Below are 23,979 nucleotides of genomic sequence, written 5' to 3' on the forward strand. Positions count from 1 at the left end.
TAGAGAGTATTGTAGCCAAGCAAGTTATGATTTTTAAAAATTAATCGTTACTCTGAAGGGAGGCAGTATGCGTGGGCTTTGAAGATAGGCTGCTTGAGTTTGAATCCTGGCTTTGGCACTTACTAGGGTTATGACCTTTGGGAAGTCTCTTAACCACCAGTGCCTCAGTTTTCCCATCTTTAAAATGAGCATAATACTAGTTTAACCTCATAGTGACCTTGTGGGGATTAAATGCACCTAGAAGAACTTCTGGCACATATTAAGTACTCAGTAAGGCCGGGCGCTGTGGCTCACGCCTGTAATCCCAGCACTTTGGGAGGCTGAGGCGGGCGGATCACCTGAGGTCAGGAGTTCGAGACCAGCCTGGCCAACGTGGTGAAACCCCGTCTCTACTAAAAATACAAAAATTAGCCAGGCATGGTGGCACACACCTGTAATCCCAGCTGCTCGGGAGGCTGAGGCAGGAGAATCGCTTGAACCTGGGAGGTGGAGGTTGCAGTGAGCTGAGATCGCGACACTGTACTCCAGCCTTGGTGACTGGCTGAGACTCCATCTCAAAAAGAGCAAGACTCCATCTCAAAAAAAATTTTTTTTTAAAAAGTGCTCAGTAAATATTAACTGTTTACCTGCCTAGCAGTTGTCAAGTTAAAGAACAAACAGAGACTCTCTAAAAGAAATTTCACTTAGGGGCCGGGCGCGGTGGCTCAATCCTGTAATCCCAGCACTTTGGGAGGCCGAGACGGGCGGATCACGAGGTCAGGAGATCGAGACCATCCTGGCTAACACGGTGAAACCCCGTCTCTACTAAAAAAAAATACAAAAAACTAGCCGGGCGAGGTGGCGGGCACCTGTAGTCCCAGCTACTTGGGAGGCTGAGGCAGGAGAATGGCGTAAACCTGGGAGGCGGAGCTTGCAGTGAGCTGAGATCTGGTCACTGCACTCCAGCCTGGGCGACAGAGCGAGATTCTGTCTCAAAAAAAAAAAAAAAAAAAGAAATTTCATTTAGGCATTAAGCATTGCAGTGGGAATTACCTATATGCCATAGTAAGTGATGTGCACTTTCAGGGAGGTGGGGGAAGACAAAAATTTTTAAAAGAAAAAAATAAGGATTATGTTGTTGTTTTTGAACTAATTATCCTTGACTACCAAGATCAAGAGCAAGCATGACGCCAGTCTAAAGTTGGACAAGCAGTTGCTGGGCAGATGTCCTTGTGGAAGTATTTTTTGTGCAAGGTTTCGATGGCCTTTGTGCAAGGTTGTGATTTTTGTAGTCTTTTGTGTAATCAGTCTTTGTTATTATCTGTTTTGTCATCAGTCTTATTTGTTTTGCAAGCATGAAAATCCTCTATGGCCTTCCCCAGCTCTATTTGTCAAGGTTTTCTTAACATTAGTGACTCCATTTTTATTCTGACCATATTCATAGGGTCTTGAGCTGTTTTACTCTGTTGGAAGTATATTAGAGAGGCAAGGTCCCCTTTGTGGCTCTGTGCTGAACACTTTACATATTTTATCTTACTCCTCGCAGTGTTGAGTACCATGATAGTACCTATTACACAGATTTTTAAAACTGAGGCTGAAGTGCAGAGCCTGGTTCAAGGAGGTCACATGGTGAATGAGAGGAGGAGCTGGGATTTCTGGCTGGTTCAGATCTGAGCCTAGCGTTCCTTACCTCTAGGACCTATGCATTCTGCATGCCCCACCCAGGACAGATGGAAAGGTTCTGAGTGGCCCATTCACACCTTGCAGCGACACCTGGGTTCTGGAGACCTAAGCTCTGGAACTGATTTGCTATATATGACCTGGTCCAGGTTGCTTATTGTAACTTCTCTTGGCCTCAGCTTTCTTATCTTTCCAATGGGAACAATAATTTCCCAAAGCCCTGCTCTGCTCGTCAGAGCTGTGGCCAGAAAGACACAGGCCATGGATGGAAGAGCAGTTGGAAACCGTAAAGTACCAATGCATTGGATTCTACTGAAAGACTTTTTCTGAAAGCCTGGTGTTCAGGGTCAGTGCCTTGGAGGGAGGATCAGAGCTCCCCACTGCTTCTGGGTGTGAGAGCTACAGGAGATCCTAGCCACTAGCCCTTCCTTTTCCTTCCCCTCCCTTGGAGGGGAAATGGCCCAGGCTGCTTAGTGCTGGCTCTCACAGCCACTCCCTCCTGCTCCCCTGCATCCTGCCGGTCACCTCCCAGTACAGGAAGTGAGATCTCCACTCAGCCTGCCAGGCGAACAGGAAGAGGCCAGGGTGTGCTAGCCAATTCCTGACTCTGCTCTGGACATGAAAGCTCCAACTTAACCCCTTGAGCCAGCCCAGAATTCCCACCCTTGGAGCAGCAGCAGGGCATGAGAGATGTGGTCTCTTGCTCTGGCATCTCTATGACTGGCTTTTGCAAGCCTTTTCCTCTCTCTGGGCCTCAATTTCCCTGTCTATAAAATGGAAGCTTGTATTATTCCTGGACTAGCTCCAAACATCGCTGAACTGCTGGGAATCTCAGATAGGGCGATAAGTGTTTTGCATGCTACTAAAATTAGAAAACTATCTCTGTATTCCCTGCAGTGCTCCCTGCAGAGCCATAACAGATGAAGTGCTTAGTAAATGTCAGCGGAAGTGGTTGGAGATGGTGGACGTAGGCTCAAATGTATATGACCTTGAACACATTACCTCATCTCTTAGCACCTCAGAGCCCTCACGTGTCAAAAGCAGGAAAATGGCAGTACCTGCCTTGGAAGGCTGCTGCAGGGATTGAATGAGAACAGAAGTGCACAATGATAACGTATTATTAAAATTAGCTTGTGAATCAAAGAAGAGATGAGCAAAACAAAGTCCCTGCTCTCAAAGACTTAACAGTTGTGGCAGATAGGATTCATCTCTTTTGAGCCACCTCCAGTTGATTGGCAGGGGCTGCCTGAGGGCTGCGTAGAGGATTATAAAAACTGGATCTACTCCCAGCAGGAAGAAGGGATTGATTATCAATGCCTGCCACAGGCAGGAGTGGGGAAAGTAGCAGCAGGTGGTCAGTGCACATGTTGACCGGGATCTGGTTAGAGACAAAGACACACAAGCCAAGAACTCTGGTATCAGGCCAGCAACTTGTTTGGGGGAAGGCAGAATCAGGAGCCATTCCCCAGGCCGGTGGCATTTAAGCCAAACCTTGAAAGGTGAATGGAAGGAAGGTTACTCTGGGCAGAGGGAACAGCTTGAGCAAACACAGTGCCAGAGTTCTGCCTGCAAGGAACAGACAACCCTGCCAAAGGTGGCTTAGACAAGAAGGAACATTTATTCTCTCTTAAAACAAGTCCAATAATGAGTGCTTTCAGGTTATTTGAGCAGCTCAACACTAGCATCAAATTCCTTTATATTTTTTACTTTGCTGGTGTTATTGTGTCCCTCCAATTTATTTGTTGAAGCCGTAACCCCCAGGACCTCAGAATGTAACAGTATTTGAAGACAGGGTCTTTAAAGAGGTGATGAAATTAAAATGAGGCAGTTAGGGTGGATGTTACTCCAATCTCCCTGGTGTCCTTATATGAAGAGGAAATTTGCATCTGTAATCCCAGCACTTTGGGAGACCAAGGCAGGCGGATCACCTGAGGTCGGGAGTTCAAGATCAGCCTGGCTAACATGGTGAAACCCCATCTCTACTAAATATACAAAATTAGCTGGGTGTGGTGGCACACGCCTGTAATCCCAGCTACTCGGGAGGCTGAGGCAGGAGAATCGCTTGAACCTGGGAGGTGGAGGTTGCAGTGAGCTGCGATCGCGCCACTGCACCCCAGTCTGGGTGACAGAATGAGACTCCATCTCCAATGAAAAAAAAAAAAAGGAAATTTGGACACACCAAGACAGCACGGTCACTTGTGCACAGGGAAAGACCGTGTGAGAACACAGTGGGAAGACAGACAGCTGTCTGCAAGCCATGGAGAGAGGCCTCAGGAGAAATTGTCAGAGGTGTTTGAACCGGAGCAACTCCATCTTGAATAGAAGCTAGGTAGAGTGAGGCTGAGACCTACTGGGCTGCATTTCCAGACAGTTAAGGCATTCTAAGTCGCAGGATGAGATAGGAGGTCAGCTCAAGATACAGGTCGTAAAGACCTTGCTGATAAAACAGTTGCAGTAAACAAGTCGGCTAAATCCCACCAAAACCAAGATGGCCACAAGACTGACCTCTGGTCGTCCTCACTGCTACACTCCCACCAGCAACATGACAGTTTACAAATGCCATGGCAACATCAGGAAGTTACCCTATATGGTCTAAAAAGGGGAGACATGAATAATCCACCCCTTGTTTAGCATATCATCAAGAAATAACCATAAAAATGGGCAACCAGCAGCCTTTGGGCTGTTCTGCACATGGAGTAGCTGTTCTTTTATTCCTCTACTTTCTTAATAAACTTGCTTTCACTGTACTGTATGGACTCACCCTGAATTCCTTCTCGTGTGAGATACAAGAATCATCTCTTGGGGTCTGGATGGGGACCCCTTTCCTGTAACAAAACCAACTCTGCCAATGCCTTGATCTTGGACTTCCAGCCTCCAGAACTGTCAGGAAATAAATTTCTGTTGTTTAAGCTGCCTGGTCTGTGGTATTTTGTTATGGCAGCCCGAGCAGACTCACGCACCTGGCAAGGTGGCTGCAGTGGCCTTGGGAGTGGCACATGATGCCATCCCGAGATAAGGCCAAGGGTTTCCCCTTCTTGTGTGTCTTTTTTTCATGGAGCAAAACCTTTCCCAGGAATCTTCAGAAGACTTCCCTTAAGAACCCAGGGGTCAGATGCATTTGCCAGGACTTTTTTCGGCTGAGTCAAAGACCGAATAACGGACCTAAACAGGAGAGTTTCTCTCTTCTTCAGGCAATAGTCAAGGGTGGGTGTGGCAGCCCCCTGGGTCCCAGACCTTGATGTCTCCTATTTTGTTGCTCCACCAAGCAGTGGTTCTGCTATCAACTGCAAGATGGCTCTCTCCACCCAGCTGCAGTCCAGCCAGTAGGGTCAACAAAGCAGAAAACATGATCTGTCTCTTTAAAGTGATGTAAGTAGCACAAATTTCTCCTTGGCCAGAACTTGGTTCATAGCGGAGCCTAGCTGCAAAGGAGGCTGGGAAATGTAGTCTTTTATTCTGAGTGGCTATGTGCCTAGCTAAAAACTCTTTAGAGAAAAGGAGGAACATGGATACTGGGGGACACTTAGCAGTCCCTACCTCACCAGAATTGGGTCACATGCCCCTGCCCCCATCAATCCCTGGTCAAGGGAATTATCTTAGACCAATGGTCCTCAAATGTAGGCATACATCAGAATCACCCAGAAGGCCTGTCAAATAGATTGCTGTGCCCCGTCCACACGGTGGCTGATTTAGTAGGTCTGAGACCTGAGAAACTGCGTTTATAACAAGTTCCCTGGTGCTACTAGTCTGGAGACCACAGTTTGGAAACCACTGTCTTTGGTCAATCATGATTTGCCTCCTGGGGCCAGGTCAGGGTTACATTCCCTGGGCACTTTGGAGGGGGATCCTGGAAGAACTGGGGCTCCACCTGCATGAAAGCATGGTGAGAAAGCCTGTTGGATGGCAATCAGGAGAGTCTTACGGAAACAGGAAGATGAGTGGTTTGGAGAGGCTATGGGAGCCAGGTGGGGTATGTCAGAGATGAGACTCGAGGTGGTTTTAGGCCCAGTTTCTAAAAAGTCAGAATCTGACAGAAGAGTTTGACCTTTATCCTGAAGGCACTGGGGAGCCATGGGAGGTTCTGAAGCAAGGAAATGCCATGATCAGATTTATGGAGGGTACATTGAAGTAGTGGTCCTTGGCTGGGTGCAGTGGCTCACATCTGTAATCCCACCACTTTGGGAGGCCAAGGCTGGAGGATTGCTTGAGGCTACGAGTTCGAGACCAGCCTGGACAACATAGGGAGACCCTCATTTCTATAATAATGTTTTAAAAATTAGCTGGGCATGGTAGCATGTGCCTGCAGTCCTAGCTACTCAGGAGGCTAAGGCAAAAGGATTGCTTGAGCCCAGGAGTACAAGGCTGCAGTGAGCTATGATTGCATCACTGCACTCCAGCCTAGGTGACAGAGTGAGACTCTGTTTCTGGAAAAAAAAAAAAAAGATCTGCAAGGTCAGGTCCTCAGATCCGCTTGCACCAGAATGCAGGATTCCCAGCCATGTTCTTTAAACACACCTGAAGAACTTAATGCAGATTTCCAGGCATGTTCTACCTACTCCCTGATTATGGAGGCGGAAATATGCATTTGAAACATATCCCCTCTTCTCCAAGTGATTCTCATGCACTTTGAAGTTTGAGAACCACTGGATTAGGATGGAAGGCCTGGAGACAGAGGCCCTCTAAGAGGCAACACCCCCTAGGATAGGATGTAAGCTCCTTGAGGGCAGGGACCTTGCCTGTTTTATATCTTTCTTGTTCACTATGCCTAGAACTGCCTGGCACCTGGTAGGTTCTCAATAAGTATTGGTTGTAGTGGAGGTAGGAACTTCAGTCTGGGTCCTGATTTTGTCATAGACTCATTCTGTGATCTCTGACAAGTATCCCCATCTTTATCTCCCCCCACCCACTTTATCTGTAAAATGAACTTGGAGAAAATCTGTAGAACTTTTGTCCTTAGGATTCTAGTTGATCGATTGAGACGCTGTCAATAAACAGGAGACGTTGTGTAATGTCCCACCCTCTCCCAGCCCCTTTCTCTCTTAAGCCACAGAGATTGTGGCAGGTGGTACCCTACCCATCCCTCTTTCCTCATCTCCTTCCCCTGGCCCAGAACAGCCAAAACAATAGGACACAAGCAGCACGTACTGAAATGACTTTTAATATCTCATGTTGCAGCAAAATTAAAAATATACAAAAAGTTCGTGGTGTACAAAAGAGTCTCAGTAAAGAGGCCCCAGCTTGGGGCCCCCTCCCCCTCCTGGGGGAAGCACGGAGGGTGAATGGGGGTCAGGGGATGGAGGATGGCACAGATGTAGTAAATACCAGGAGGTGGGACCAGGGAAAGGAAACAGAAGAGGACAGGGGTGAGGGCCCGTTAGGGAGGAAGAGACGACAGGTAGGGGAAGAATCACTCGGAATTGTGCTGACAGAGGGAGATTAGCCCCTCAGGCATGGCTAGTGATTCCTACAGTTCCAGGGGCATGGAGGGGAGGATCAGGGCTGGGGGTATTCTGGTGGGACCCTCAAAAGAACTGGGTTCTGGTCTCACCCTGCCACCAACTTACTGTATGACCTTGGGCTGGCCATCTCCCATCACTGGGCTTGCCCCTTCAGTAAAATAGGATGCTGGATGTCTAAACCATTGATTCCTAACATGGGGTCCCAGACCCTCAGGGCCTGTGAAAGCAGGAATGGGTGCCCACGAGTGCTTTTAGGAATTTTGTATTAAGCAACTCAATAAAATACAAATATTCCCCCACCTTCAAGCCCTAGAAGTTGACTTGAGGCCTTGGAAGCATTTATCTGCAATCAGAAGCTCAGTTTGAGTTAATTTAATGTGGGAAAATGAATTCTTCTTCAAGAAATGAGGCTGGTTTGGGAGAAAAATCTTCCAAACCACAGGATCCTCAGGGAAGAAAATAATGAGGGAGCTATGGGAACGGTTCAGATCCCTTCCAGCTATTTCATGATGGGTTTGGAAAGCAGGGGGGCTGGGGGCTGTGTTTATATGAGGCCCCTACAAGTTCAGTGGTTTAGCTTAATGGAGACCAGGCAGAAAAGGGTCGGATTCGATCTGGGGGAGTTTGGGTGAGAGAGAGATGGAGGAATCGTCTTTTACCCCCTGGCGCCTCTGTACCCCTTCTTTGTCCTAGGGTACCCTCCATTCTGAGATTATTGCAGGTGCCCTGGGACCCCCACCCCTTCAGCCTGGCCCGGGGGTGCTCTTGCAGCGGTTATGCATAGAATAAAGGCCAGGGTTGCTGAGGAGAGGGCAGCCTCCTCCTCCAGAGAAGGGAAGGGTGGCAGAAGCCCAGCACAAGGGGTAACCTCTCTGTCCCCTGGGGAGTTTTCTGTCTCCAGAAACCAGGCCAGGCTTGAACAGGGCCTTCCTTTTCCACTCCCACATCTCCCGCTCCAGAGTCCTTCCTCCCCATACCTCTATCAGCAGCAGCCAAGGACCCAGAAATGTCCTATCCTCTCCCCAACCAGAACGGCACATTGCAGACCCTTTCCTCCCCAGCCCTGGGTCTCAGAAGCCTCTGTGGTTGGGAAGGGGGACTCAGACCCCAACCCCACTACTGCCCATGCGGCTTGGCACCCACTCAGTCCCTTCCATTGAGACACTGCAAAGCACTTTAAAACATAAACTGACAGCTCCCCCTACCAACCTCTACAGCAGGCCCCACCACAGCTTGAACTGGGAGGGAGACAGGTGCCAAAAGTGGCAGGGGCCAGCACAGAATGGGGCAGTTGGGTCCTGGCTTTCAGTCCATATCCTGCACCTGGACTCCCCTGCAACCCAATGTCAATTCCTCCTAACCAGTGGCCCCCAAGCTGGAAAAGACTCCAGCAGCCCCTAACCTGAGGCACTGGAGGGCCTGTAGCCCTTATCAAATGATGATTCCCAAACCAGGGACCCTGTGGACCCCCAGACTCCCTTTTCAGCTGAGAGGGCAGTGGGCTCAGTTCTCAGATAGCCAGGTGATGGGGATTTAGGGTTGGACTAGCAAAGTCTCAGAGGGAGCCACAGCCTCTGTCCCTGACTTCCCCTGAGGGGTTTCGAGACTCTGCAGGACACTCTAGAACCTTCTCAACATTTTGAACCGTAAGTCTCAAACTGGTGGCACGTGGGCTAAATATGAGCGGCCTGCAGTTTCCCAAACATTTGAATTTTAGTTCCTACAGGCAGGGCACACAGTCACTCTCCTGTTTGCCAGAGTCCCCACCACTCCCTATTGTCTCCATTACTCTTATTTTCATTATGTCGAGGCATTTGAGTTTGCATCGCATGAAGCCCTTGTCCCAGAAAACCTTCTCCCTACTGTCCGAGGCTTCTGTGGACTCCAGGCCCAGATGAATTCCAAGGGAAGAACCTGCAGAACTTGAGTACTTAGGAGGGTGTTGGCTGCAAGCAAGACCTTCCCTGAATATTCCCAGCCCCTCAGCCCTTATCCAGAGACCTGGACTTTCCCCAGGTCTCACGTTTCCTGCCCTCTGCCTGCCCCGACTCTCATGGGTGACATGCCTCTGTGGGACACAGGTGTAGCAGGGAGCTGACTGGGGGTAAGGCAGATTTTGGGGAGACACAAGAATGAGGCAGATGACAGGAGGGGATCAAATAAGGCCCCCTTGTTGGGGAGCCCTCTGGGGGAGTGGGGAGGTCTGTGCTGTTCAGCTGGGGTGACAGTTACAAGACACACGTCACATCAGTGCCAGGAGGTGCCGTGATGGGGGCGTGGTGCCTGCAGAGGTTTGGGGAACACAGTCAACAGCCTGGGGGTCGTTCTAAGAAAACAGGGAGACAGAAGTCTGCCCTGGAAATGGGGACACTGGTCTCCTGGGGTCAGAGGTAACTGAAGGCAGGGTCTGCCGTATTTGGTACCCAAAGTATCCTGTTCTCTTCTGTTCCTGGCAAAATCAAGATGCACCCAACTACCTCTCATCCCCAGGGAAATCCTAACTGCCACTGACTTCCTGTGTGGCCTTTGGTGAGTCCTTGGTCCTCTCTGGGTCTCACTTTCTCCTGTCTAATGTATGTGGAGGGCAGGTGGCTTAAGGGACCCTCAGGGACCCTCTGGGCTGCAAGGACCCTGGGAGGGTGGGAAGGACTGGGAAGGACTGAGCATCTAGACTGGGGTGGGGGTCAGGGGACAGGGGGCAGAGGACCAGGGGGGTCAGTTCTGCCAGGGGACAGACCGGCTGAGGTAGATTGTGTCACAGAAAAACAAAACAACAGCTCTAAGGGGATGGACCCCTCCCTCATCTGACTCCTCTATCCCAATGAAATGAAGGGAAGAGCCAGTGGAGCAGGGGGCCTCAGGCCTGGTCCCGAGCTCCTGGGTGGAGAGTCCTTAAAGGGCTGAGACTCTTCTGAGGGTAAGAAGCAGGAGAAGGTGCCTGTAGCCCTCTCCCCGGGCCCTTTGACTGTGGCCATTTCTGTGCCCAGATGTCCCTGCAGGCAGAGGCCCTGAGGGAAGGGTGTGTGGGGTTGATAAGAGGTGGGGAGTAGGGGTGGAGTAAAATCCAAAAATGTGGCCATGGCTTCCCTGTGAGCCTCAGACCATGCCAAGCCCTGCCAGCACATCCCTGCACCTTGGGAATCTCCTGGAGTGTAAAGGACCCCAGCTAGGACTTTTCCTCTAGAAGGCAGCAGCCAGATGGGCCATTCTGGGATACTGGGGAGGAGAACAACTTGCCAAGGGTGGCCCTCATGCTACCTCTCTGGGCCTCAGTTTCCTCATCTGTAAGATGGGTTGATAATGCCTCTCTTGCAGGGATGTCATGACCAGAGGAGAGTGTGAGTGAAACGACATGGGGTGAAAATTCCTGGCACAAAGTCGGCCCTGGAGAAATAGCCTGTTTCTGGTTCTGGGTCTGCATCCTCAAAGCTCCCATCTCACAAAGGCTTTGTGTGTGAATTCAGTCTCCGAAGATGGATTTGGGCAGAGAACAAGCAGGATGGATGAGTCCAACAGAGCGGGCCTGGGTCAGCCTTGGGCTTCTTCCAGCTCCCATCACCCTTGAGGCCTGGTTCCTGAGGGTGCTTAGCAGCAGAAAGAAGGAAAAGCACTCTTGCTGTGTTGGCAGGAGGGATGATGCACACACCATCTTGGCCTGTGTGCTGGTGGGGAGGGTGACTTGTATCATGGTTGTGATTGTGCTTGTGTGTATGTGGGCAGTCTGGCCCTCTCTGCCTTTGGGGTCACCCTGCATCCCCAGCAATTCATCATTACCCATCACCTTTTGATGGGCAGCCCAGAGTCTGGGACCTTGAGAGAGTAGCTGCCACTCTGGGCCTCAGTTTCCCATCTGTAACCCAAGAAAGGCTGAACCAGGGAGGTCTAAGCACCCTTCTAATTTGCATAGTCTAGGATTCTCATGGCCCACCTCACTCCAGGATCAGGTTTGCATCTGTCCTTAACATCCCCTGCTGTCCTCTCCCACTGATCACACCTAAGTTGCTGTGGGAGTGTGTGTATGTCTGTGTGTATGTGTGTGTGGAGGGGGGCAGGGTTCCCAGCTCTGCTAGAGGCTCTGTCTCCTCACCCCATGGAACTGCCTACTTCTCCTCTCCCATACACCCCCTCAGTCCAGCACTGGCTGTCCTAGGTGGGAGGAGGGGCCTTGAGTGAGTCCCCTGGGCACACCAGGATGTTCAGGCCATGGGAATAGACCACAGGTCCTGGGGAGTCATCAGATCTAAGGCAAAACAAGTCAGTTTCCCAGATGTCGCCCCAGGGAGCCCCATTTGCAGGGTGGCTGAGAGCCAGGATTCATGTCACGTCCCCAAAGCTATTTTTTTTCCAGCTGGGAACCAGTTGGCAGCTGAAATGTCTCAGGGGTTCTGAGGACAATTTCCTTTTAGAAAGATGGCTATGGACCAAGGTAACAGGGGCCTAGAGCTCCCATAAGCCCCAGAAGTCTAGAATCAGAGCACCCATTCCTAGAAAATTCCATTCACACTGGGCTCTAGAACCCCTTCTCCCCCACCACCATGACAGGTGCTAGAATCCCCCACAGCAGAGCAGCGGGGCTCCAGTGTCCTCCCCCATCACAGTAGAATACACAGATCAGAGTGGCTCCCTGGGACATTTGATCAGCCTAGCACTCTAGAACTCAATCTAGAACTAAGCGTGCTTCTGGATCAGTTCCTCTGATAAATGTGCTAAAACCTCAGCTGCACTTGAGCCCAGAGATCTTTCCAGACATCTTATCTGCTCTGCTGAAGACCTGTATCTAGAAGCCACATTCCAGGTACTCATCTAGAACAAAGAATGGCTCCTTCAAATATTTCACCCGAGGCATGTGGAACTTCATCCTTCACAGAGCCCACCACAAGAGACATCTCTTGAGGAGTTCATTCTTGTTCGCTATGCTCTGGATTGCAGGTTCCCCTCCCCCAAGTCTTCCACCCCTCCATGCTTCTGCCAGCCTAGACCCCCACAGTTCTTTCTCCTGTCCATCTCCAGCACTGCCAGCTCCCCACCCCAACACCCTGCCCCACCCTAACTCCCTTCTTCAACTCCCTCTTGCCCTGGCTCCAGGCCCCAGATGCTACAGGAGCCATGCCATCCCTATCCACACGATGCTCCAAACTCACCCCATCCCTTCCACGGCCTCCTCCATCCTTCTCAGAGGTCTTTTGCCACCACAGAGGCAGCCCACTCTCCACAATCCCGGAGGGGCACAGGGTCTAGGTCATGGACCCCAGACAGTGCCCTTTCTCTGGCAAGTCCAGCAGGGGCAACATATGGGCAACACCAGGCAGGGGAGAGGTGTGGAGGCCCCATGAAAGCAGGGCAGCTCGAAAAGTGTAGCACCAGATGATTCCCCAGGCCCTGGGTCAGGGGAATTTAGGGAATGGGCCACAAGGCTGAAAACGGGGCCCAGGGCTGGGGCCTCTGCAAGGCTGCCCCGTCCCCTGAAAGAACCCAAAAGTGGGGCTGCTCTACTCTTGAACCAACAGATCCACTCCCCCTTAGCCTGGTGGCCCTGAAATTCCGGGCTCAACACTGTGGCCGATGTGGGATCAGCCAAGCCTGTCCCTTTTGTGCGGGGACACTGCAGCCTACACTGTGGTCTCATACTCCAGCAGCTCCTGGGTGGTCCCCACACTCCGGTACTGCAACCGGGGCGTGGCAGGTGAGGAGTACTCCAGTGCCAGGATGGTCTTCCGGAGCCGGCGGTCAATAAAATGAGCATCCCACGCAGGGTACTTCTTGCGAGGCAAGTCAATCCGGATGACAGGCCCCTCTGTCCGGGAGGTGCGGGCCACTGGTGTGGGAGGCAAGCCAGGCCGCACCTGGAAGACAGGTGGGGTGGGGGTTCCTGCACGCTCTCCTGCCGAGGCCCCATCCCGCTCAGCACCTGTAGTCCTTGGCAGGGACCTGGGGGGACTCGTGATGGCGTCAGCGGGTGGGCCACAGGGCTCTGAGGCCTCACGAAAGATGCAACCAGGTGCCTGGGAACCCAGCATGGGCCCGTTGGGGTGCAGGAGACAGTAGTAGACACACATGAAGAATATGCCCAGCGCAAAGCTGGAGGCCACCACGCAGACCATGATGAGGGAGTAGAAGTCGGTTGAGAAGTTGCGGTTGGAGTACCAGAAGCCGGTGAGTGCAGCGTTCTCCAGCAGGACGATGCAGTGGTAGAGGGTCATGCGGTGTCGGCTACGGCCCTCCTTGACGTTGAACCAGCAGAAGATGTAGATGATACCCACCACCATGTTGTAGATGATCTCCTCCCACTTGGACATGCAGAAGTCCGTCTCCCCTTGGATGACCCAGAAGGTCATGACGCACCAGTGGGCCACGATGAAGATGCCAAAGTAGAGCTTGTAGACGCTGGCGAAGAGCGCGAAGGCCAGGCTGCGGGCGGCAATGGTGAACAGGTGCCACAGCACCTGGGCCACGGCGCCCTTGTAGGACAGCGGCCGCTTGTCGTCCCGCGAGTCCCGCAGCACCTTCTGGTAGGAGGCCAGTGTCCAGGCCAGAGACACGAGGGAGGCAGAGGTGGAGAGGGCTGTGGAGACAGGGCAGGGGCGGGGTGGGCTGGGTTAGGGGCAGGCTCGGGTTGGGGTCTGGGGAGAGGCGGAGGGTTCTGGGACAGGAGCCGGGTTTCGAAAAGGTGTGAGGAAAGGGGCTATGGACCAGCAGGGGTGTGGGGAAGGTCTGGGAGGTGGGGAGCTTCAAGAGCCATGATGAGGCGTGGTGAGGGTGCACGGGACTGGGTACTTCTGCAGGGTGGGAGCATAAAGGGAGATGAAGATGGGGCTTTGGCCTCCATCTAGGACTGTGGTATGGGGCTGTTAGGGTTCAGGGGTCTTGGTGGGAGGGTGGAAAATGAGGGTCCAGGACGCTGGGAGTGGAAGAGGAGGTGAAGAGGAGGTCATGATTAGGGTGTGGAGCAGCCAGGAGGGGACCATTAGAAGTCGAGGGCCACCAGTAGGAGGCCGGGCATGGAGAGGAATATCTAGAGCTGAGCTGAGCAGAGCTGAGGGGCAGGGGCGGGGAGACCCAAGGTGGGAAGCGTTGTGATTGGGATCCAGTATCTGGGCAAGGGATCTCCAGGGCCCTGAGGGGTGGTGATAGTCTTTTGGGACACTGAGGATGGATTGGGCAGGGACTGGGTGGGGAGAGCATGGAGTGCTTCAGGGAGACAGGGGGATGCGATTTTTCTCTGATATTGAGGGGCTTGGCCTGGTCTGTCATTATGGAAGGGGCAAGGTGGGAAATTAACAGGGCCTTAGGGAGGATGAGGGGATGAGTGCCAGGACTAGGGCTGGGAGGACCCTCCCGGGGCCCCCCAGTGAAGTAGGCTCTCTGGAAACTGATGGTGATTGGCCAGGTCTATGAGGCAGGGGGTCCCCAGGAGATGCAGGCCGGGATCAGGTTAGGGAACGAAGTGGGCAGGGGATTCCCCAGAGGGTCTAGGTGTTTGGATGGGAGATGGGGTTTGGTTGGCTCTGGCAACGGGGAAGGGAGGAGAGCGGGAGAGCCCAGGGGGCTTGATGGGTGTCGGCCAGGTCCCTCCTCACTCTGAGTGTAAGTGGGCCATCGAAGGGGATGCGGCGGTCTCGAGAGACCTGGAGGGTGGTGAGGTAGAAGGGGCAGGCCTCCGTAAACCCTGACTGAGTGAGCCCTGGGCTGGGGTGGGGAAGCGCACAGGGCATCCCCAGGGAGCCTGAAGCAGGGAGAAAGGCCCGGTGGGGCGGTCCCAGGCGCGGAGGGTGAAGGGGCGGGCTCACCCGGCAGCAGGTCCGGCGCGCCACCGCGGTGCACCAGCAGGCTGAGCTGCAGCACTAGCTGCGGCGCGCTGCGCAGGAAGGTCTCCAGCAGGCGCAGCATGCTCACGTCGGCGCTCTCGAACAGCATCCGCCAGTAGAAGTGGCGCCGCAGCTGCTCCCCGCGCCAGCGGCTCTGCAGCCCCAGGTACAGGGCGCGCAGGTACCTGCGGGAAGGACGCGGTGCTCAGGCTCCCGCGCGCTCGTTCCTCTCGCTCTGTCCCACCCGCCCCGACCCGCCCACAGGCGACGGGGGGCAAGTCACTCCCTACGCTGAGCCTGTTTCCTCAGCTGTGAAATGGGCATTTCGAAAGGATCGCTTTATGAGGCTGCCGTTGAAGAGTACTGAATGGACTCATGAGCTTAGAGAAAGGACTGGTACTAAGTAAAGCCTTAAATACAACAGCAGCATCGCCATTGTTCCTATAACGGGTTGGGGCGTGCTTTCTTTACAGGGTTACTGACACCTTGGAGTGTGCTGAGCTTACAATAGCCCTGTTACCCGTCCCTTATTTTGTTTTATTTTTAGAGATGGAGTCTCATTCTGTCACCCAGGCTGGAGTGCAGTGGTGCCATCTTAGCTCACAGCAACTTCAAACTCCTGGGCTCAAGGAACCTTCCCGACTCAGCCTCCTAAGTAGCTGGGACTACAGCCATGTACCACTACACCAGGCTAATTTTTAAATGTTTTTTTCTGGCTATATTGCCCAGGCTGGTCTTGAACTCCTGGCCTCGCCTCAAGCGATCATCCTGCTTTGGCCTCCCAGGGTGCTGGGATTACAGGCATGAGCCACCGCACACGGCCCAATCCCCACTTTGTAGGTGAGCAAACTGAGACCCAGAGAGGTATGTCATTTATCCAAGGTCACACAGCTAGGACACAGTAAAACCAGGACTCAAACCCAGTCATTCTGGCCTCAGGGCCGGCACTCTAACCATGAGGCAACACTGCCTCTGACTGTAAACCATAAAAAGTTTTGCTCACATAGGTTCCTTCCAGGAATAGTCCCTACTGCCTGGTGCCAGCCCCAGTTCTGTTGCCACCAGCAGATCCCTGGCCTGTTCCCTTCTCAGTGCCCAGCTGAGGTGAGATCCTCACCGCTCAGTGCCCAGCTCTCACCCCAGGGTGCAAGGAAGGTGCTCACAGCCACTTCGGCTTGGCATCTGAAACCGTTGCTTCCTCTCATGCCACTTCTCCCAACAAACTCTACGGCTGTTCATGGCCGCTTTGCACAGGTCACAGAGCCAGAGCTCACAATGTTCTCCCTTCTTGCTGAGGAATTTTACCTATTGTTTCCTCTCCCTAAAACACCCTGCCCTATCCCCTAACCCCATCCTGGCCCCAACCCAGGATGACTCTTGTTTTTTTCCCCAGGCTCAGCTTTTGAACACAATTTTGTCCATAAAGCTTCGGCTGACTACCTTTCATCTAGGGTAAAGGTCTCTCCCAGGCTTCCGTCTAATCTGCCAGCACTTGTCACAGTGCGTTGTAACTGCCTGGTTATGTGCGCATCACCCCCATGCTATGAGTACCTGGAGAATGACTAGGCTGGCTTGCTAACTGCTGCATCCTCAATTCTTAGCACACAGTAGGTGCTTAATCTATGTGGGCTGAATGAATGAAAGTGTGCACGACTGCAAGCTTGTTGAACTGAATGGAACTCTAGTAACCCTATAAGGGTATAGAAGGGGACTCTGAAGTCCTGAGATCAATCCCTGACTTGGCTTCTAATTTACGTGTGATCTTGAGCAAGACCCTCTCTGAGCCCTAGTTAATCCCTCCCAAAGTGGCGGTGAGGATTAAATGAATGAAAAGAAACTTTGCACATTATGAAGTGCACAGTGCCTATGTAAGGTGAGAGGGGACCTATCCACACAGATCTCTGGGTCTGATTTCCCCTCTGCCCTGGTTCCTTGCCCAGAAGCTCCACTCCTGCAGCTACAGACCCTGCCACCTTCCCAGCAACCCCCACCCCTGCCAGCTCCCCAAACTCTCTGATTCACGGGACAGGCACACCCTTTGGTGCAAACCAGAGGACTCTTCCAAAAGTGGCTTTCCCAGGAAACTGGGGGTGGTGTGTGCATGTGTGTATGTGTGGAGGGGTAACCCTTACACAGATTCTGTGACCCGCTGCCTGGATCTGAAACTGGGGAGCCAGGGATTTGGGATCTATTCCCAGGGTGAAGTGCTGGCACTTCCAGGATGTTGTTTGGGAACCAGGGGACTCACTCTATTCACAGCCCAATGGAGGAAGTCACAGTGCTCCCTGGATGTGGGGCCAGCTGATACCAAGTTTCCTCAAATGAGTATACTGGTCTTACCAGCTGTGTGGCCCTCTCTAGGCCTCAGTTTCTCCATCTGCCAATGAAAGGGATGAGTTTGATGACTCTGGAGATCCTTTCAGAGTGAATATTCTGGGACTCTGCAAAATGTGGCCAGGAACATCCCATTTAGGACCCTCCTCCCCATCCCTGGGTCATCCTGGCATCAGTCTATGACATAAACACACTGTCAACATAACAAATGGCAGGATTGGCAGCCAGGATGGGGAAGGGGGCTGTTCCCTCAGAAGCTGACTCTGGAAATGCAAAGCCCCCTCTGACCAACTCTCCTGTGCCTTGCTGGGATTCCTTCAGCCATTTCCAGCCTGGTGCATCTATACCCACTGCTGACACGCTCCCCAGGACAAGGACCTCAGCCTGGTGCATCTATACCCACTGCTGACACACTCCCCAGGACAGGGACCTCAGCATGGTGCATCTATACCCACTGCTGACACGCTCCCCAGGACAGGGACCTCAGCTTCTGAGCAGCTCCAGGGCTGGATTGTGTTTCTTCTGATAAGCAGAAATTTGTCTCCCTGTATCTTCCCTTTTCTGGACTCCTGCTTACCCCACACATAAGGATCCCTGCAGCCAGAATGATTCATTCATGTAGCAGGTGGATTTTGACCACCTGCTCTGTGCCAGGCTGTGTGCCCTTATGTATCTCCCAGTCCCATGGAAGAGAGACAAGATAGGAGGTGAAATAATGCTACAAGATGCCTTGAAGGGAAGAAACATTTGATCTCAGTTTTTTTGTTTGTTTTTGTTTTGTTTTGTTTTGTTTTCAGACAGTTTCGCTCTTGTTGCCCAGGCTGCAGTGCAGTGGCACAATCTCGGCCCACCACAATCTCTGCTTCTGGGGTTCAAGTGATTCTCCTGCCTCAGCCTCCCGAGTAGCTGGGATTACAGGCATGCGCCACCATGCCTGGCTAATGTTGTATTTTTAGTAGAGACAGGGTTTCTCCATTTTGGTCAGGCTTGTCTCAAACTCCCGACCTTAGGTGATCCGCCCGCCTTGGCCTCCCAAAGTGCTGGGATTACAGGCGTGAGCCACCACGCCCGGCCTGGTCTCAGTTTTAAAGCATGGGTTGGCATTTGAAGGCACACAGGAGATGGAAGGTCATTCCAGGCGGAAGAATCAGCTGAAGCAAAGGCTCAGAGGCCTGAAAGAATTTGGCCTTTTAGGGGAATAGCCAGAGGTTTGCTGGGCCTGGACAGGGGGTTTTAATGGGCAGGGGCATAAGGAGACTAGAATTGTGAAGGGCATCAAATTCTGGGCTAAAGAGTTCAGATTTTATTCTCTATCTGAATGCCATCCCAGAATCAGGGGTGATGAGATTGGCTCGGTGGCTTAGAAAGCTTGCTGTGGAGGCTGGCTTGGAGGAAAGCCAGGAGAGGATGGGTTTTGGTCCAGGTCTGAAATTACAGGGCTGAGCTAAGGCAGGGGATAGAGGAGGGGCAGAGAGAGATCTGGAGATGACCAGAGGTGGGGGCTGGGGGAGAAACCAAGATGGCCCCTGGAACTTCTGAGGGCCTGTGCTGTCTTTTCTAGCCTCCATCCCCCCTGCCACCACATTCCCTTCCCCTTCCTGTGGCTCTGGCTTTGACTAGGAAGGATAGACCAGCTGGTCCAATGTGAAGGGGCCTGGGGAGTTGGGGGAAGGTGACACCCTGGAAGTTTCTCTCAGGCTGGAAGACCATCTGTTTCCGGGCCCGGGTCAGCATGAGAGAGGCCCTGGCCCCCAGCCAGCATCCATCACTACCTGATGGGCCGCCTGCCCACCTCCCTGCCCACTCCTGCCCCTTCCTCTGCCAGCTCCCAGCTAACCACAGACAAAGGGCTCACACAGCCCAGGGCCACCGTGGGCAGGAGCAGCGATGGAGGAAGAGAAAAGAGGAAGCCTCTGAGTCCCAGGAATGTGGGGTCAATGGGGAGTGTGGAAAGGCCACACTGTGGTCTGGGGATAAAAGGCCTGGGTTCTGCCTTGCTGTGCCTCTTTTGGCAACAGGACCAAAACCGTGGCTGTTCCCTCCAGCCAGCACAAAAAGCTTTCTGCCAAGGGCCTGTGAGATTTTCATGGGCCTAGGAAAATGTTTGAAGCCTGAAAAAAAATTGGCTCCAAAACACAGGGAAAAACTACAGAATCAAAATTAATAAATGTTTAATTAAACGTCTGCAAAACAGAACATGATGTCAGCCAGTCAACTACAGTTTGGCTTTTATCTGGTCATATATAATTTACATGGGTTGTTTGATGTAGCTGCATTTTAATATGCTTGATAGATGTGGTGCCCACAAAGGTCTTAAAACAGTCCTGCCCAGGACATGCAACCTCATTTCCCCGGCCCTCAGTTTCCCTTCTCTAAAATGGGAATGGCACTTGCCATTCTGCCTATACATAGCCACTGGGGTAAGGATGAGGGAGGAAAGGTAGCAATGGCTGGCATGTGGGTTTGATTCCCATCTCTGTCTCAGACCCGCTGTGTGACCTTGGGTAGTCTCTCCACTTCTCTGAGCTTTATTTTCCTCCTTGTTGTGAGCATTAAATGAGTGAGGGGGCAGGGTGCAGTGGCTCATGCCTGTAATCCCAGCACTTTGGGAGGCTGAGGTGGGTGGATCTCTTGAACCAGGGAGTTCGAGACCAGTTTGGGCAACACAGTGAGTCCCTGTCTACACACACACACACACACGCACACACACACACGCACACACACACATGCACACACACACACACACGTGCACACACATGCACGCACACACACGCGCACACACACGCACACACACACGCACGCACACACACACACACGCACACACACATGCACGCACACACACGCACGCACACACGCACACACACACGCACGCACGCACACACGCATGCACACACGCACACACACACGCACACGCACACACGCACACGCACACACACACACACACGCAGTGAGTTTCAAAATAGTTTATAAACTGTAAAGGGTATCCATAGAGGGAGTAGCATACACTGGGCAGGGGCCTCTGGAAGCAACCTCTCTTGAAACCTCCTCCAGGAAGTCCACCCTATCCCACATCCCGCTCTATTTGAAATGAAGTTGAAAGAAGCTGATCTTCACCCAAGAGAAGAACACCCCACCTCAGGGAAGGGAATCCAGATTGGGGGTGGTGCACATCTGATCTTCTCCAAAATTATCCCCAGGCCAGGTATGGTGGCTCATGCCTGGAATCCCAACATTTTGGGAGGCTGAGGCGGGAGGACCACTTGAGCCCAGGAGTTCAAGACCAGCCTGGGCATCACAGAGAAACCCCATCTCTACAAAAAATTTAAAAATTGGTCAGTGTGGTGGCGTGTGCCTGTAGTCCCAGCTACTCGGGAGGCTAAGGCAGGAGGATTGTTTGAGTCCAGGAGTTCGAGGCTGCAGTCAGCCATGACTGCACCATTGCACTCCAGCCTGAGTGACAGAGCAAGACCCTGTCGCTAAAAAACAACAAAATCCCCAGTCTGTCCATGTCTCCTCTGCTACCACCTGTGCAGGCCACAGTCATCTTGCCTGGGTGACCACGTCAGCCTTCCATGTGGGCTGCCTGAATCCACTCCTGCCTCCCTACAGTCCATTCTCCACATGGCAACCAGCGGGATATTTTTAAAACCTGTCAGATCATGTCATTCCCCTTCGCAAAGCCTTCCAAGGGCCTCCCATCACACTTGGAATCAAACCCACGCTTCTCCCCTCGGCGTGCAGGCCCTAAACCATCTGGCCCTGCCTGTTTCTCTCACCTCATCTCAAACCACTGTCCCACTTGTTCCTGACACTCCAGATGCGCTGGGGGGATCCTAAAACTCAGCCAGACTCATCCCTGGCTCAGGACGTCTGCACTTGCTCTGCCTGGAACACCCCTTTCCCAGATCCTCCCGTGGCTGGCTCCTCATCAGTTCACACCTTCTCAGAGAGGCCTCCCAGGCCACCCTTGCCAACTCACTCTAGTCTACCACACCCCCCTGTATTATTTTCTCCTTAACCTACACTATGAAATCACCATTTATTTATTTATTTTCCATTCTCCCACTGTGAATCCATGAGGGCAGGGACCTCCCTCCTGACCTTACAGGGCTCTGGGGTTTCTCTCCTTGAAGTTGCCAAGAGCCAGGACACCTCACAGGCTCCTCCTGCCCTCGCTGACTCATTCCTGTCCTTCTTCCAACAGGATGCACTCCCTGATGCCCCTCTAGCCCGGTTAGGCCTTGCTTTCTCTAACAGCTCTCAGGCTTGAACTGCGTGAGGCCTGAAGTGAGCCAGACACTGCGGTTCGTGCTGTTAACCTAACAGGCAACTTCTGCTGTCCCCATTTTATAGATGAGGAAACAGAGGCCCTCTGTCTGTTTGGAATCTAATTTACTGACCCCCAGTCTTGTGCTCAGAGAAGAAGCTTGTCCGGGAAGAAACTGGAAGAGCAGAGTGTATACTGCTTGGGGTGGGGGTGAGAGCAAAAAGGCCATGCCTGGTGAGGAGAGTAGAAGCTAGAGTATGAAATCCCTCCTGTCAGGGATCTAAAAACCTGTCTCTTCTGAACCTCACTGCCTCTGTGAACAGATTGCAGCATCGATAAATGAATAGGAGCTCATTCCCTTCTCCCCAGGCCCATCCTACCCTCCCCACAGCAACTTTCCAGTGTCCGCCAGTCCCCCAGAGTTTGGGGGCTGCTCTCTAATGGGCAGGAGGGGAAAAAGATAAGGGGATCCTATGTTCTTGAGAAGCCAGGAAGCTTCTGGCAGTGTCTGCATCACCCCATCTCTCTCCTGTTCTTTGTTCCTGAGGCACCCCAAGTCTCTGGTTCTAGGTCAGGGTTTCTGGCCTGCAACTCAGTCCATTCAGACAGTCAAACCTGGGCCCAAGCCTGTACCCATCCCTTTGACCTCAGATCCCGAGTCATTGTCTCTGTCTGTCTGTGGATCAGATCAGCCTGTCCATTGTGTCTGTCCCTTGAATGCAGGGCCAGCCTATTTATCATTCCTGCATTTCTGTCAGGAGTCTGTTAGTCAGTCAGTCTTACCCTGGAATCCTGGCTCAGTCCCTGGCTTAGTTCCAGAATCCTGGAATCCTGTCCCTTAGACTGTGGGTCACATAGTCTCTCAGACACTATGTCCTATTGGCCTGACCCTGTGATCCTGGGTAAGCCTGTCTGCCTGCCCTTAGAGGCCAGGAGCTTCAGTCTGCGTCCCCCGGATGCCAGACAGCTTTCTATCCTGTGAATACGAGGTCTGCTTTTCTGTCTGTGTCTTGATACTGGGTCTGCTTGGTGGTCTGTCTGTCTGTGTCTTGGATGCTGGGTCTGTTTGGTGGTCTGTCTGTCTGTGTCTTGGATGCTGGGTCTGTTTGGTGGTGTGTCTGTCTGTGTCTTGGATGCTGGGTCTGTTTGGTGGTGTGTCTGTCTGTGTCTTGGATGCTGGGTCTGTTTGGTGGTGTCTGTCTGTGTCTTGGATGCTGGGTCCACTTGGTGGTCTGTCTGTATCTTTTAGTCCCTCGACTGCTTGGTTCATCTGCTGATTTGTTGCTCAGCTCGTGGCTTGGCGTGACTGCCCGTTTTCCGGCCGTCCTCCCCTGCCTGCTCCTCCTCTCCCTGACTCTGGGTCTCTCTCTGTCTGTGTGTGTCTCTCACATCCTCAGCTCCTCCATCTGTCGGTCTCAGCGTTTCCGAGTGTGTGTTCTCGCCCCTCCCCACTCCCCCTCACAACTCTGGGCCAAACACACAGCAGCTTCCAGCGGCTCCCCCGCTGCCTCTCCATCCAGGAACCACCCTCATGCTGGCTAGCTCCCTGGTCTCCATGCGGGCCAGGGTCTGCAGACCCCTACAGAGGGAACAGGGTGGGCCTGGGAGGCAGATGGGAGAGCCAGGGCTGATGGGCAGGGGCAGGACATCCCCCCAGCTGAGCCCATAGCTAGTCTGTAGGTCTGCAGGGGCACAGTGTGCAGCAGTTACTAATCAGGATAACAGCTCACATTTACTGAGTCCCAACTGGATGACAGGCTGTGCTGAGACTTTTTATACATATGAACGTGTCCATCCCTCTTAACAAATATTTGAAGTGGGGACTACCATTATCCTTATTTCACAGATGAAAAACAGACCTAGAAAGGGACCAGGACTTGTCCCAAGTCACACAGCAAATTAGTGCCAGATCTAGAACTCAGCCCTGGCTCTTCATGGCCTCCTGAGCCAGAGCAGGAAAGAGGAAGGACAAGCCTCGTCCCATGGGATTCCCCTGTTGCCTCAGCTGCCTATGTGGCAGGTTCCCTTGCGTGGAGGGTGTGCAGTATGGCTGCCCAGCAGGACCCTGATAGGACTCCGGTAAGACACGATGGACTTCAGGTTTCACTTGGGATTATATGGGTTTAGAGAAAACCGGGAGAGGGGCAACAATAGTAAGTGGAGAGTCAGGAGACCCAGGTGATTCTGGGAAAGCCCAGCTCCTCGATGGGCCTCAATCTTCCTCCATAAAATGGAAGTAACTGATTCTTGTCTACACCAAGGGGTGTTCATCAAGCCCCTCCCCACCCACCCAACTCTGATAACATTAATGCTCCACAGCTATGTCCTGAACCCAAGTTCTTCTCTCTACCCTGGTGTCACCACCCTGGGCCAAGCCACCCCATTCCAGCAGCTTCCCTGGGGTTCTCACTTCCATCCTTGCCCTCTTCAAGCCTGGTCTTCACACAACAGCAGG

At 52.6% G+C, this 23,979-nt stretch overlaps 2 protein-coding genes across 2 annotated transcripts in view; one reads left to right on the top strand and one right to left on the bottom strand.

The window, feature by feature from the left end:
• DUSP15 (dual specificity phosphatase 15) overlaps positions 1 to 23,979 on the top strand; it is a 746,139-nt gene that overhangs the window by 597,221 nt on the left and 124,939 nt on the right. The window lies entirely within an intron of this gene.
• XKR7 (XK related 7) overlaps positions 6,798 to 23,979 on the bottom strand; it is a 32,977-nt gene continuing 15,795 nt past the window's right edge. Inside the window, exons 2-3 of the mRNA XM_050807419.1 lie at positions 14,906 to 15,108; positions 6,798 to 13,680 (exon numbers count right to left, since the gene is read on the bottom strand). Coding sequence (XP_050663376.1) covers positions 12,728 to 13,680; positions 14,906 to 15,108 — 1,156 coding nt within the window. The 3' untranslated portion in view covers positions 6,798 to 12,727. The remainder of the gene's footprint in view (positions 13,681 to 14,905; positions 15,109 to 23,979) is intronic.

The sequence above is a fragment of the Macaca thibetana genome, chromosome 10 (assembly GCF_024542745.1).
Source record: "Macaca thibetana thibetana isolate TM-01 chromosome 10, ASM2454274v1, whole genome shotgun sequence".
In the NCBI taxonomy this organism is placed as follows: domain Eukaryota; kingdom Metazoa; phylum Chordata; class Mammalia; order Primates; family Cercopithecidae; genus Macaca; species Macaca thibetana.